Source organism: Spea bombifrons, chromosome 2 (assembly GCF_027358695.1).
Source record: "Spea bombifrons isolate aSpeBom1 chromosome 2, aSpeBom1.2.pri, whole genome shotgun sequence".
Taxonomy (NCBI): domain Eukaryota; kingdom Metazoa; phylum Chordata; class Amphibia; order Anura; family Pelobatidae; genus Spea; species Spea bombifrons.
Window position 1 is genome coordinate 29,940,444 of NC_071088.1, and position 15,808 is coordinate 29,956,251.

At 38.5% G+C, this 15,808-nt stretch overlaps 1 protein-coding gene across 1 annotated transcript in view; it reads left to right on the plus strand.

Annotated features, from left to right (window-relative positions):
- The window catches only part of IL1RAPL1 (interleukin 1 receptor accessory protein like 1), a 541,156-nt gene that overhangs the window by 347,179 nt on the left and 178,169 nt on the right, over positions 1–15,808 (plus strand). The window contains exon 4 of the mRNA XM_053457345.1: positions 9,560–9,746. Coding sequence (XP_053313320.1) covers positions 9,560–9,746 — 187 coding nt within the window. The remainder of the gene's footprint in view (positions 1–9,559; positions 9,747–15,808) is intronic.

Genomic DNA, 15,808 nt, shown 5'->3' on the forward strand with positions numbered 1-15,808 from the left:
CTTTCCACTCTCCTTGGGCTCCTACATCTGAAACCTGCCAATCAGGAGCAATAATATCCATGTATCAAATGGCACATACTGTATGTCTCTATTTGTACACCATTTAGACCACCAGAGTGGGATCCCAATATTTTCTATTATTAGAATTTAACTAATGACATTCAATTGGAAAAACATGCATTTTCTGGGCATGCATACCATTAAATGTACGTTCACAGTCACTGCTCAGAGATACCAAAGACTAGCCTCATTAAAACGGCTCTAGTATGTTGAAGAACAATACTTGGAAGTTTGACAAGGAGTGTATTTAGGCAGAAGAAAATAGGAAGTAAATTTATATTGATTGTACTCATTTGCCCATGCTTTTTTAGTAGTGGAAAATGACTGGAATTGCTTGCATTTCTAAGAAAATAATTACCATGTTAGATCAAGGTTTTATGGTAAATGAAATCAGACACATTGTCAGATCAGATCACAGGGACAATAGACAATCTGGTCTATAACCAAAGGCATATGATGTGACTTAAGTCAGATTTAGAGTTTCTGACGGAAAAAGTATGAGAACTTATCACGAAACGATATTTTCACAGACAATGAAATCTTCACCTAGGCATCTGAGTAACCCTTATTTTGGCAAAAAATTTAGTGAAAGAGTGAATAACATAATCTAACATGCATGTAATATCTAATATTTTGTAATATCTAATAGTTTGTAAGCTTACAAAGGATTTGTGTTTTACATAGAGTGTGATGCATGCTGGTCGTACCTCACCGCCAGCCTATTGAAAGACTCTTGGAGGCAGGTGGTAATTGTTTCCTCAATAAAGTTAAGTTCCTGTTTTACCTCAATATGAGTCCTGTCTTGTTATTGGGTAAGCCTTGGTGCTGTCCTTGTAAGGGAGTAAAGCACTGTATTGCTATGCTTCTGTATACTACAGTGCCGCTGAGGTTCCCAAAGAGCTATGTCCTGCCTGACGGTTGTGCCCGGTGTCCATGGGGAGAAGGAAGGATCGTCTGGCGGGTATACCCAGTCGGGGTACAGGTTGTTCCCATTACAAGGTCCAACTTGGGTGACATCCATTTTTACTGTAAAAGAAAATTGATGGGGCCTATTAAGAGCTTTCTATTTTTTATTGAAGTGCAATTGTATGTTATATTTACATTAGGAATTTGAATAATATCGCTATGTAATGCTATTCATATCAGAAGAAATGGCACTTGTAATGTCACTGAGAATCTTAGCTGTTTCTGATCCATCTCTTTACATCACTGATATCCAATTAGGTTTATTGTTATTGGCAAGGACTCACGGCAGCAGGGCATGCACAGACCTCCAGTAAGGTAGAGATGGGCTTGGGGAGGGGGGGGCACAGGTTACCATAATGTTTTAAGTTGACCCTGCTCACAAAACATAAAACACTTGACATAGGAAAGAAAAAGGCTGTAAACGTATACAGCAATTATACGAAGGTGGGTTAAATACGTATCAACAAAACAATGTTTGCTGTCTTAAATCTTTTAAGGTGAGATCAGTGTTCCTAGTGACTACAATTATTAGACATTCTAAATGGGCGATCAATAAAATGTTGAAATCTCCTTTATCATGTGAAACCAGAACACTTTTCTTGCTTCTTGGGAGGCCTTTGCATACTTGTTCATGTTTTACCATCCATATTGTAATAGATAGATTCACTGGCATTAAAGAAAGAACAGAAAAGCTTAAAAACATTGAGTATGTATTACAAGGCCATGCCTGGTATAAGATGTAGTGGAGTTCTAGAAGTAGAATAACAAAACAATAAAGCTTCCATAAATTAGATGAGCTGATCATGTAAAAGGGCATCTGTTTATTTACCCACACACTACAGCCAGAGTTTAAGAAGATTGATTGTACATCATATTGGGTTTTTTTTTGGTTCCAACTCTACTATTTCACATAGACCTGGGAAACATATTTGTGATGCTCGGAGTTGACTGTAGCCCCAAACAACACCCATGGGACATTGGTCCCGATTCAAATGTTCCCTTGTTCTATGAAAATCCTTCTCCTTATGTCTCTGCAATTTTCAGCAGGTAACTACTAATTTATATTTTACTATTATATATATATATATATATATATATATATATATATATATATATATTGATAATAAGCTAAAAAACTATTTTTTTTCTTGTTTTATTACCATATTACTTCTTGCATTTAATTTAAAAAAAACCCAGTTTTTAAAACAGTAAGTCCATTAATAAACTATTAGTAAGAGCTAAAGTAAGTATCATATTCAAGGATATTGCAGATGTAATGTTCTTCCTTTTGGGATGTGTTAACAAAATTGCATATAACGCTTAAAACAAATCACCTGAAATCTAAATATTTAATGTACTTTTATCTTTTCCTCACCACAGAAATGATCCCATTTTTATGCAAAGTAACTCAGCTGTTATTAAGTTAAAAATATAGTTTCTATGATGAAATCTAGCACTGCATTTCAATGAATTTTTATTTACAATTATTTACTATAGCTTTGCGTACTCTTGGTCTTACCTTCCTTGGAAAAACCTCGGGGCCAGGTTTTTTAAGCAATCAACTAACTGAGTAATTGTTAGAGCATTTCTTAGACCAGTTGGGGACAATTGTAGTCACTCAGGGCCATGAATAATCCGGATAATTTGGATACTCCAGCTACAATTTGAGGCTCATTTAGTTTGTCCTGGATTACCATCATCTGTAAATTCATGATTAAAGAATTAAATTAAATGATATTAAAGGGCCCAATGGCTCTGTGAATTTCTTTAATGCAAATATATGACATGGATCAACCAAACAGTATATTCCACTCCCTTACTGACTTACAATGCCATACATATCAATGTCAAAGGTCATAATTTTACATTGAATATGAATTTAGTTACTAATACACAGCAAGAATACATAGGAACGTATATGCAGGAATCTATACTATGATGGTACGTAACTGGAAAAAGCCAAACAAATTATTTGTATTATTTGCTTGATGCACAATTAAACTGTAACCTTAAAGGTGTAACTCAAGAAAATTCGTATTTTTGCTACTGTTTTTAAGTATAGCCACACTACACCTACTTGTTTAGAAGGACACAAGAAATATTGCTTTTTTTTGCATCCGATTTGTTGTAGGTAAAACAAAACAATAGAAAACGTTTATGTAAAAAAAAAAAATGTTTGTGTTCTCAGAAAATCTATATATTTTCAGCAACACTGAAAGGACATGTTTCATAAATTTGTTAATACAAGGTTCTTCTGGTGGTAAGCATCTTAAAACAATAGATGATATTCTGCTTTAACACAGCAGATGACTTCCAAGGCACTGTACGTGATACTGGCAGCTTCCAACGCCTACCAGAATCTACATGATTCAGTACGCATATCCATTTTTTTGTTCAGTTCAAAGATGTATCTGAACTGCCGTTAATCTGCAGTCAGTTCACAGATCTCTGGAATAAGAGGGAGTACAGTAAAATACCTTATTACTCCCAGCAGGTGCCACTTTCAACCTATTAGGGGTCAGGTGAATTTAGAGAAATTTTAGTATTGTATGCCGCTTTCACACAAAGGGTATACGCTTCTGTGAACTGTTGTGAATTAGACCACATAGAGTCATCCGAACAAATTAATCATCTAAAAATGCAGTCTATGTCCCAGAACATAAAAAAAAACAAACTAGACAAAGAACTGATCTTAGTAATGTTCTTTTCTCCGCAGGTATGTGGTATTATTTTCTTAGCAACATAACTTTCAGCAACTCTTTCTAATCAAATAAGCAAAATAATACATTCAGTCATACAGTAAAGAGCACATACCCTATTATCTATCTATCTATCTATCTATCTATCTATCTATCTATCTATCTATCTATCTTGTGACAAACTCCTTTAGGTTTAGGCACTTCTCTAGTGTTAAAACTATGATTTTTATTTACAAATTATTTACAAATCGAATACACCAAAAACAAAATAATAAAAGCCTAGCTCTCAGTTGGAGAACCCTCTGATCTATATTTTACTAGCCCATACTGACCAGCCTAAGTATCAGCTTACTTAAGTTTCCCTGCCAGACCCTGGTCACTCAGGTTGTGGAAAATCTGCCCCAGATAGAAAACACTGGCCCAGGCAGGTAAAGCTACAGTTGGCCAATTCAAGCTGCATTCAAGCCAGGGCACTGTGTGAGGTAAAAGAGAGGAGAGGGAGGGTTAGGGAGAGCTGGAAAACTATACTGATAGTGGGAGAGGGTGAGTGTGTGTATGTATGTTTAAGTTTATGGTGTTACATTGTGTGTTACTGTACGGTGTTAGCATGTGTGAGTGGGTGAGTAGGGTTAGTAGGGTGTAAGAATGAGTGTATGTTACAGTCTTATGATAGAGTGTTTGTGTATGGTATTAGCATTTGTGTGTGAGCATATGGTGTTATCATGTGTCAGTATATGATGTTATCATGTGTCAGTATATGATGTTAGCATGTGTGTGTTACCATAGTATGTTTTATGGTTTGAGTGTGTATCAGCATATGGTGAGTTTGTGTGCATTTAGCATGTGTGTGGATGTTATTGTGTGGTGTTTGCGTTAGTATTTCATCTCATCATATGTGTGTATGTGTTAGTGTATGGTGTTAGTGTGTGTAAGCGTATGGTACTAGAGCAGTGATGGCGAACCTATGACACGCGTGTCAGTGGTGACACGCGTAGCCATTTGGGGTGACACGCGCAGGATTTCCTGCGATTCATCCTCGGCTCCTGCACGGCCGCCGAGGATGAAAGAATCTGTGCTGGAGGACCCGTTCCTCCAGCACAGATTCTTTCATCCTCGGCGGCCGTGCAGGAGCCGAGGATGAATCGCAGGAAATCCTGCGCGTGTCACCCCCCCCCACAAAAAGGGGGGGCGGGACGTGCGTTAGCGTAACTAGCGGGGGGGGCGGGGCGGTGGAGGAGCAGGCTCGCAAGGGAGCGGTATCGGAGGTCTTTAACAGACCACCGGCTCCCTTGAGTGATTTTAAGCCGGTTCAAGGATCTCCCTTGAACCCGGCTTAAAATCACTCAAGGGAGCCGGAGGTCTATTAAAGACCTCCGATACCGCTCCCTTGCGATCCGCGCGGCAACAGCTGTTGTGCGCCGGGGTTTGTTGTCAGATCCCGGCGCACAACACTGAAGCCGCGCCCACCGCTGTCCGTGCCCTCTGAACCCCGTGCCCTCGGAAGAAGAACTGAAGAAGAAGAGGAGCGAAGAGCAGGAAAAAGAGCTGTAAGGAGAAAAGAGGAAAGGTAAGAAAGCATACAGTGAGAGTGGATTGGTGTATGTGTGTGGATTGGTGTATGTGTGTGGATTGGTGTATGTGTGTGGATTGGTGTATGTGTGTGGATTGGTATGTGTGTGTGGATTGGTATGTGTGTGAATTGGTATGTGTGTGTGGATTGGTGTATGTGTGTGGATTAGTATGTGTGTGGATTGGTGTATGTGTGTGGATTGGTATGTGTGTGGATTGGTATATGTGTGGATTGGTATGTGTGTGGATTGGTGGATGTGTGTGGATTGGTGGATGTGTGTGGATTGGTGGATGTGTGTGGATTGGTATGTGTGTGGATTGGTGTGTGTGTGTGGATTGGTATATGTGTGTGGCTTGGTATGTGTGTGTGGATTGGTATGTGTGTGGATTGGTGTATGTGTGCGTGGATTGGTATGTGTGTGGATTGGTATTTGTGTGGATTGGTATGTGTGTGGATTGGTATGTGTGTGGATTGGTATGTGTGTGGATTGGTGTATGTGTGTGGATTGGTGTATGTGTGTGGATTGGTGTGTGTGTGTGGATTGGTATGTGTGTGTGGATTGGTATTTGTGTGAATTGGTATGTGTGTGTGGATTGGTGTATGTGTGTGGATTAGTATGTGTGTGGATTGGTGTATGTGTGTGGATTGGTATGTGTGTGGATTGGTATATGTGTGGATTGGTATGTGTGTGGATTGGTGGATGTGTGTGGATTGGTGGATGTGTGTGGATTGGTATGTGTGTGGATTGGTGTGTGTGTGTGGATTGGTATATGTGTGTGGCTTGGTATGTGTGTGTGGATTGGTATGTGTGTGGATTGGTGTATGTGTGCGTGGATTGGTATGTGTGTGGATTGGTATTTGTGTGGATTGGTATGTGTGTGGATTGGTATGTGTGTGGATTGGTATGTGTGTGGATTGGTGTATGTGTGTGGATTGGTGTATGTGTGTGGATTGGTGTGTGTGTGTGGATTGGTATGTGTGTGTGGATTGGTATGTGTGTGTGGATTGGTGTATGTGTGTGGATTGGTGTATGTGTGTGGATTGGTGTATGTGTGTGGATTGGTATGTGTGTGGATTAGTATATGTGTGTGGATTGGTATATATGTGTGGATTGGTATGCGTGTGGATTGGTATGTGTGGATTGGTAAATGCGGATTGGTAAGTGTGTGAGAGTGATGGGTGTTATGCTGTACCATTTCCAATGTCTTTTTCATTATAATTATGCTCTAAAGTACATCATAACTCCCATCACTCTATACTGTTCCATACAGTGGCAGAGCTGGGAGACAGAGGCCTTGCACCCCCACCGCAGGACTCCTGAAAGGTAAGTAGTTACTAAGCAGGTATGTTAAATAATTTGTTTTTGGTTTATTAAATACAATTATATATTGCAATTATACATTTTTGTAGTTTAAACTATAAATTGCGCAAAATTATGTTTTTTTGTCGAAGTGACACACCACGCGAGTTATGCTCGATTTTTTGCCGATTTTTGACACACCACGCCAAAAAGGTTGCCCATCACTGTACTAGAGTGTTAGGAATAAGTCTAGGATTAGTACCACCACGGAGAAAATGTATACAACGGTAAAAAAAAAAAACTGACATTACAGAGTAAACACCTCATAGAGTCAGAAATTATACTGTAAAACAAGATGCATTACACAGCATGACACAGTAACAGAACACACAGTTTCTAGACAATTGCACTATACATTACATTTAAAGTTATTCTGTCATTGGCTTATTTAAAGACATATTTACATTTAAACACAAAATGGAATCTACTATCAAATCATATTTATGTCTAAACACAGCCACATGTAAGGCAATTTACAATGTAATTTTGCATAAGTGTTGACATGCATAGTACTCGTTTTTTTTCCCCTTTACTTTGGATCAGATTGCATTTTCTTGGTTTCCCACCTAGAGCTTCTTCTACCAGTAGAGATTGGGGGGGGGGTCATAGAGCTGTATAAGCTCCACCAGGGCTTAACAAACCCAGCTTCTGGTTTCTGGTGGTGGTAGTTGGGGGGGGCTATACATTCTCAATTATTCAGAAGTTACTAGCCCTTCTAGTCAGTCCAGTTAAGCCTCCATTGACCACTCAACATTTTAGTGAATACACCTTTCTAACTAAATATGCAGGTTGAGCAGGGGAAGCCTGGCACAACATAATTTTTTTATGCTCCTAGAAAAATACTTGTAAAAATGTGTATAGGAACCTGTAGAATATCAGCACTTATCCATTTCTTTAACCTCCTCTGCTTGCTGTCTTAGAGAAATGATGGTCTGTCTGCAGGAATTGGAGAGCTGAGGTTTTTGTGTATGTTGAAAGTATAGTAATACTCTCAGATAACTGAGCAACAGAATGAATTACATTGCATAGCTAACCTTGTATGACTTACAATTATGATCTCCACCTTAATTTCATTAAAGAGACCAATGGTAATACACAATATGATATACTTTACTTTTTAATTAAAATGTTCCCAAGACAACATCCTTTGACAAATAGCATCAGTACCTAAAGAACGCTTCCCAACTCAAGATCCATCTCTTTTACTCTGGCCTTTGCACTGCTCACTCTACAGAAAATGTCCTTGACAAAATAGCAAGTAACCTCTGGACTGCAATCAAGGATACCGCTTTCTTCCTTTCCCACTTGAACACTCTTCTTTCACTCTTTATTACACTTAGTTCTTGAAATGCTTTCACTCTATTAGTAGTTAGAAAGTGTTTTTACTTCTCATTTTTATCTTATAAACCTTTGACACCTCACAGACACTTACTGTGGCCATGACACCTAAGGTATTTCAAAACCATCAGATCTTCTCTGATTCCCATCATCCCATACTTAAAAAGAGTTGGTCACCAAAAGCAAACACAAACTTCATTTTCAACCAGTATTTAAAAGAATATTGGTCAATAATCAGAAGAAAATCGGGTTGGGTGGGGTGAAATGTCCACGGCATTATGGCACCATCAAGTCCTTGCTAAGACCATAATCTATCAATATGAAAACTTCAATGAGTGACATTCTGGGATTTTTCTTTAATATGATGTGTCTGTACCTCCTGAGTTTCAGTTAGCTATTGTCAATATTGGTTGCCAATAAGTGACAGCATCAGAACAAAGGATGATGACATGCATCTGAATCCCACTTGAAACAATAGGGCCGACCTTGTACGCCGTTGACTATTTTGGAGAAAAAAGTATGATACAGACCTATAATAAGACTGATTCCGACAGCTCAACCTGTTGTATTTTAATAAAGAGATCCATTTGTCAAGTGTTCTTATTTTTTTCTACTGAGACAAATTAGACATCAAAAATATGTTATTTTACATAGCATATTCATCAAAATGTCTCAGAACTCTTGGTACATGATGAATAAGCACCACCTAATAACCCAAGAGAATGTCAACTTCCTTTGATGTGAGGAGCATAAAAATATTTGATTAATAAACCCATAAGGGTCAACGGTGTACAATCTGTAACAAAGGAAATCCAGGCCAACCAAAAAATATATTTTTATAAATTTGGTGTTCGTGTTGATGAGCGTGTTATTTTTAATGCAGTGTTTAATTTAAAATAGAATTACACAAATATATTGATGATGCATGCATAGAAGTTCAGAGCTTAGAAAAATGGCATAGCTTATTGAATAATGAAGTGAATAACTAAGGGTGTAGCATGAGTTTATATTTGAAAAATATATTTATAAATATATATTTATACATAGAAAAAAAGCACAAAATAGTGAAAGTTCATGTAAGGAGACAAATTAAACTAAGCATTAGTACCCATGAGAATAAACCGTGAAATAAAAGTCACTTTTTAATCCATTCATAGGACCCAAGAAAAAAGGGCTTTTAAAATCAGGTTGATCTTCTTGACTAATACTAATTAATCTGTTTTACTGAAACCGAAAACTATTGTTTTGATCTAATTCCACACATCTGTTGGTTATATAAGTAGGATACAGTCGTACATCTGTGATCACTTTACTTTTAAAGCTTTGCTGTGTTAGAATTAGTAGATAAAAAAATAAATAGATTTGATGGAGTTGTGCATAATTTCTGATATAAGATGAATTATATCTCCCAGCTGTGGAATTGGTAACATTCATCTCTTTGTCTTGCTGTTCCCCTTTAGGCATCGCTGTCATTTTTACAGATACAAATACTAATTTATGGTGCAGGAATGCAAAAAAAAGGATATTGTCTAATGTTTAACTAAGTCATCTTTTATTTTGTTGCAGGAACTCAACTTACTGCATGAAAGTTTCTATCTCCCTGGTAGTAGGAGACAATGACACTGGATACTGTTTTAATTCCAAGATGAAATACTTTGAAACAGCTGAACTTAGCAAAAGCAAAGAAGTCTTATGTCCAGAAATAGAAGATTTTATAATGCCATACAGGGAGCCAGAAATCAAATGGTACAAGGTACAGTATGAACTACATTCAAATCACTTACCATCTCATGCATTGTATGATTTACTTTGATTGCTCAGATGTCTTTTTTTATATTCCCGTTAGTGTAACTTTTTGCATTGGTGTGCATTTTTTAAGGACATACTAGTACCAAATGGGATATATATATATATATATAGATATATATAAAATCATAATTCCCCAGAAGAGATTACATTGTTATATATCTTTTGAGAAAATCATATTTACTTTACTGAATAACATCTTAAGAACCTGTTATTCCATCATTAAAAACCCTCAGAATGCGGTATGAAGCGATAGGATGTAATGTTGTGTTTTTGGCATTGGCAGGGAAATCTTCCTGTCAGCACACGGGAATGTGCCTGGTCTCGCTCTGTCTGCAGGAACCATTATCAGTGGATGCATCTTGACAGATTCAAAGTAATGGCTTTGGGTGCAGGATAGACCATTCAATGTATTAGAGACTCTGCTGGATCTACATGGACCCTACTAGGGTCTCTGATTGTCCAGCTGCACCTGACCACACATGGTGCATCACCATATAGGTAGAGCAAAATAAGAGCGGAACACAAAGCTGAATGAAAAATAAACTAACAAAAAAATATTCATAGGGAGTCTAGTGAAATCTCCATGATATCATTAGACGTACCCTCTAGTCACAAGGAAGATTCCTGAGGTCCACAAAGACCACATGACATTTTAGTGCTGTGTAGTATCAGAAAAGCTATTGATCAATCTCACCTGTGGTCCCCTACAGCTTTTCAACCTAGGCCTAAATATATGATTCTGCAACACATAACTAGATGTAGTCAACCTAAACTGGCTACTTGATGTGGACAGGAGGCTACATATTCTGTCTATATAAAGGGCGAGGGAGAGCAGGGTAGCATCATTCCTGATGAGCTCTGCCCACTACTTACATGTATTATATCTGATATATAGTATGTCTTCAATCATCAGCCATTACTACATATTTAAATTACTATAATTACATATTTTAAATAGTTTAATTAATTACAGCTGACCCCAATGACTAATAATGATTTATAATAAAAATGTAAAATAATAAATCAATGAATTGTCATTTTTTCCTGCTATTTCACAAGCTATTAGGAATGTTGTTGGCTATATATCAAATTGCTGTGTGCATTTTTATTGTTCAAGATTAGCAGGAGAGTTGTTCTACTAACTAAATTCACTATGCATTTTATATACATTTCCGTTTTTTTCAACAATGGATGAACTGGCCCTGCATAATGCATATTTAAATTAGGCAGGAAATTAATTGAAGCTTGCTTTATGTAGGGCCAGTCATACCACACTTAGAGCTGAGGCTATTTGGAGTAGGCCCTACATTTTCTGCCAACTCAAATTTAGTAAAAAAGGTTCTTGTTCCTTTTTTACAATGCAAAAAAATGCTTTGGGTTTAAACCAAAAAGATGAAAAAGTGGAGGTTCATATCATTTGTGTTCAACAAATGTATCTGTATTTCGACACTGGGCTTTAATGGCTAGAGTTGGAGTGACTGATTCACATCACTTTGTTCTTATTGTACACCAACATGGCATATTAAACTTACTTTCTGTAATAAAGAATGAAGTGCAACAATAGAAGCACCTTCAATATGACACTTTGATATTGCCTACGAGAGATAAACTCCCAAAACATTTTACAGTTTAAATGAATCAATGTCTTTAAATGTACAGTTTATTTTATTACGATAGGCAACAAAAAGGCAATTATTATTTAGAGAAACAATTTAGAGTAAGAATACAAAGGACAATAAAACAATTTAGATTCCGCTTTGGAAGTTTTGTACATGTAACAGTACAGCATGTACTATTTCTTTTATTTCTTAATTTGTACTCTATATATTAGTCGGTAAACTTTTTACAGATTACCTAAAATTGTATAGGATTAGAAATGAAGCACACAATGTCAAAATGATTTGTAAATGGTAAGAAAAATGGAAGAAGAGAAGAATTGTCCCAGACATCATTCCAACTGTCCATCATGTGTACATCGAAGGGTTAAAAAAACCTGGTGGTATTGCCCTGTACGCCCAATCCATTTCTCAGGAGGATGGAAGAGGTTAAAGCTTAACAAGTGTTAACATATGGGAGGCATGGTATGCATTCCCCTAACCCCCAATTCTGTTCTCAGTGGAATGGGGGATTAAAATAAAAAATACCATCTTTTCCCTCTCTTTCTATTATTGCCCCCTGTGGAGGAATCTTGATGCGATTCTGCACCCCCTCTCTCAGACCCTGCATTGTAGGATAGTGGGGTTTAAGTAAAAAAAAACAACCCCCTACCCATAAGCCCCCTGTAAGGATCCAAGCACCCATTTGGTTTTAACACCGTCGTCCCACAGGAAAGAGCATAGGTGTGAGGAGCGTGGAGTGGGGTGTTTGTCTCTCATAGACAAACACCCCATTCCGCGCTCCTCACGCAAATCCATCCTCATTATGGTCTTTCAGAGTACTTCCACAAAAAGGGTGAAGCCACAAGTACAGCCTCTCTCTGTTCCTCAAATTATGGGAGAAGGGTATGCCCGGAGGAGAAGAAAGAAGACATCGGGAGAAGACAAAGAAAGAATAACAAGAATTGGAGAGCTTTGCAAGAGGCTCCACTAGTATATCTAAAGACATATAAAATATTTTATAAGGGTCATTGTGAGAGGAAAGACCTGTAACCCCGACTGGGTACACCCACCAGACGATCCTTCCTCCTCCCCATGGCCACCGGGAACACGAAACTTTAACCATCAGACAGGACTAGCACCACCAGCCTCCAAAAGCCTTTCAAAAGGCTGGCGGTGAGTTACGACCAGCATGCGTCACACCTAATGTAAAACACAACATGCAGATCATATGCAAATTCGTTATAACAGAAAACCACACCAATTTACACAATCCTGCCATCAGAACCAATAATATTGGTCAGACAGACAGGGGGAAAGGGGTAAATGGGATCTAGCGAGCTCTGGCTCTCTCACTGTTGCCGCCCTGTACCCCTAATCAGGTACAGGGTGACTTCAACATAAATCCAAGCAAGGGAACCAGATATTGCACTGCAATTATCCACTGTTGCCTGCTGGAAGTATGTGATGCAATCAAGGGGTCCACCCTATAATGGAAAATACAGCCTCCAGGCACCCCCAAATCCCAAGTCATATAAAGAATTACATTTTTAAATAAACCTGTACTTTTTACTATATAATTGCCCAACATAGAGGTTGACTGAGCACAAATCCAAAATCAAATAAAGATGGCCTGTTTTTATACATTTTAATGAGGCAAAGGTTCGATTAGTATCATAAAGCTACATCACTTAATCATTTGCATACCTAAGTAAATTAAGAATAATGGGAAATAGTGACTCTCACTCATATTCCTTATTCTATTGGAGGTAAGTGTTAATTGAGAGACATGACTTCAATCACTGCAAAAAAGTCCTGCAGGCATTATGCTCATTGTAGGTAATGTAAAATGAATATCTAATATGCCATCTTCCATCGTTATATATCATCTTTGTTTTGATTTACACAGTGATATGATATGAGTATGTTAGTGAAAGAACATCAAATATTTTTGCCATTTATTCATATTATGTTAAATCTTGCTTGTAATGCGATAACTAATTAGGTTCAAGCAGCTTGTGCATACTATGTGCATATCTTATTATTATGTTTTTCTTTTCTTTTTTGTTTCTTTTTATGATGGCCGTTCTGTGAAATGTATAAACCCCAGTAATATATCCGTCCCCTAGCTTGATAACCCTGTTTGAGTGTATGGAACATTCAGGGGACAATGGTGTGTATTGACAAGAGTGGGAGATTGTAGGAGAGTAGAATGTTACAATCCACATTTTTTTAATCTGTATAAAGAGTTTTTCCTACATGATGAGTTTTCTATACATAATGTATAATTAATACAAGATTAAATTAAAGAGAAAGTTATTACATTTTCCATATACAGTGTATTTAATAGTGCACAAGATTAAGTTGTATAACAGAAACAATTTATTAAGGCTGTACAATAGGAAATTTAATCTGATATTAATCAAAACAGATTTGCTATATATTGTTACATATAATTTTAAATATACGGTAATTGTTTCTTATAATGTTTTTGGATAGTAAATATATACATTATAAACAGCAAAGGTATATAAGCTTGCAATTCTGTGCCTTCCCCATAACGCCTATCCTGTTCCCGACAGGAGCCAATAGGGCCCCCCCCCCCAATTATGATTGGGGTATAACATATAATTAACCTTTTGGACATACACCGAACCTACCTTGCTCCACCTGTTCCATCTACCTTCTCTCTTGTCGGATGAGGCGGTTAATGGCATTAGAAAAGTAAAATTAAATCACAATCCTTTAGGAAATGTAGTGGTTAGAATGTAGGTATTTTACTTTTCGTGTTTTAAAAAATAATATTTTATAGGAATTAACCTCCACAACAGAGTCGTAGCTAGCCCCATTTTGCACCTGAGGCAAGAATAGCTATTTTTTTTACAGAGGTTGTTTTATTTACACTGCCCTTACACACACCTGTCCATAAACACACATACACGTTGCCTTTACACACACCTGCCCATTAACACAAATACACTGCACACACACCTGCCCATTAATATGCATATACACATACACTGCCCATATACACAACTGCCTTTTCACACATATACACACACACACCAGCTTACAAACATACAAATACCTACACTGCCCTTACACACACACACACTGCCCATACACACACCAGCTTACAAACATACACATATATACACATACACTGCCCTTACACACTGCCTTTACACACACCTATCCATAAACACACATACACGCTGACTTTACATACACCTGCCAATTACCACGCATATACGCATACACTGCCCTTATACACGACTGCCCATAAACATACATATACACATACACTGCCCTTACACACGACTTTCCATTTATATGCAAAGACACATACATTGCCCTTAGACATGACTGCCTTTACACACGTATACACAGATACCAGCTTACAAACATACAAATACCTACACTGCCCTTACACACACACACTGCCCATACTCACGAGGTTACACACAGACATATACACATACACTGCTCTTACACACGACTATCCTGTATGCCTTTACACACACCTGCCCATTAACACATATATACACATACACTGCCCTTACACAAGCTTGTCCATGAACACGTGTATACATTACACTGCCCTCACACCCCTGCCTTTACACATACACATATATACACACACACCATCTTACAAACACACTAATACCTAAACTGCTCTTACACACACACACTGCCCATACATACACACACCTTGCCCATACGCACACACTGCCCATACACACACACACACTGCCTATACAATCATTGCCCATATACACACACACACACTGCCCATACACACACACTGCCCATATACACACACACACTGCCCATATACACACACATATACACACCCCTTACACCCCTTTCTCCCCATCTCTTACTTTTCTCACCTTCCATCACCTTCCATCATCTTCTATCTTCCATCCTGTGGTGGGAGCACGAGGTCTGTCACTCCAGGCCTCTGCTTTAGTGCTCTTTCATCACTATGCGCGAGCTATTGATGCAGAGCGCCAGGGTGACATCATATTCCGGCACCATGCATCATTTGGCGGCGCGTAGCGATTAGGAATTGAATTGACAGACCTCTCGCTCCCTAATGTTGGGCCGGTTAGAGGGGGATTGTTCTCTCCCAATCCATCCCTGCTCATCGAATACCTCCTGCCCAGACCAGTGTTGATGGTGCCTGGGTGCGCACTGCCCACGGGGGCGCCTGATGAGAAGGCTGGTTGGGGAGAGCACAATCATGCCGCTGCCTCCGCAGTCCCCTGAAGACCGGCCCTGGGGAAGCGGCCTTTCTGCTCACCCCCTCCCCTATAGAATCGCTACTATAGCTATTGAGCTGGTTAGGGAGATCAGGCTGCAGCTGCTGATGGGGCGGCTGTGCGCCCCTCACAGCTGCGACCAATGC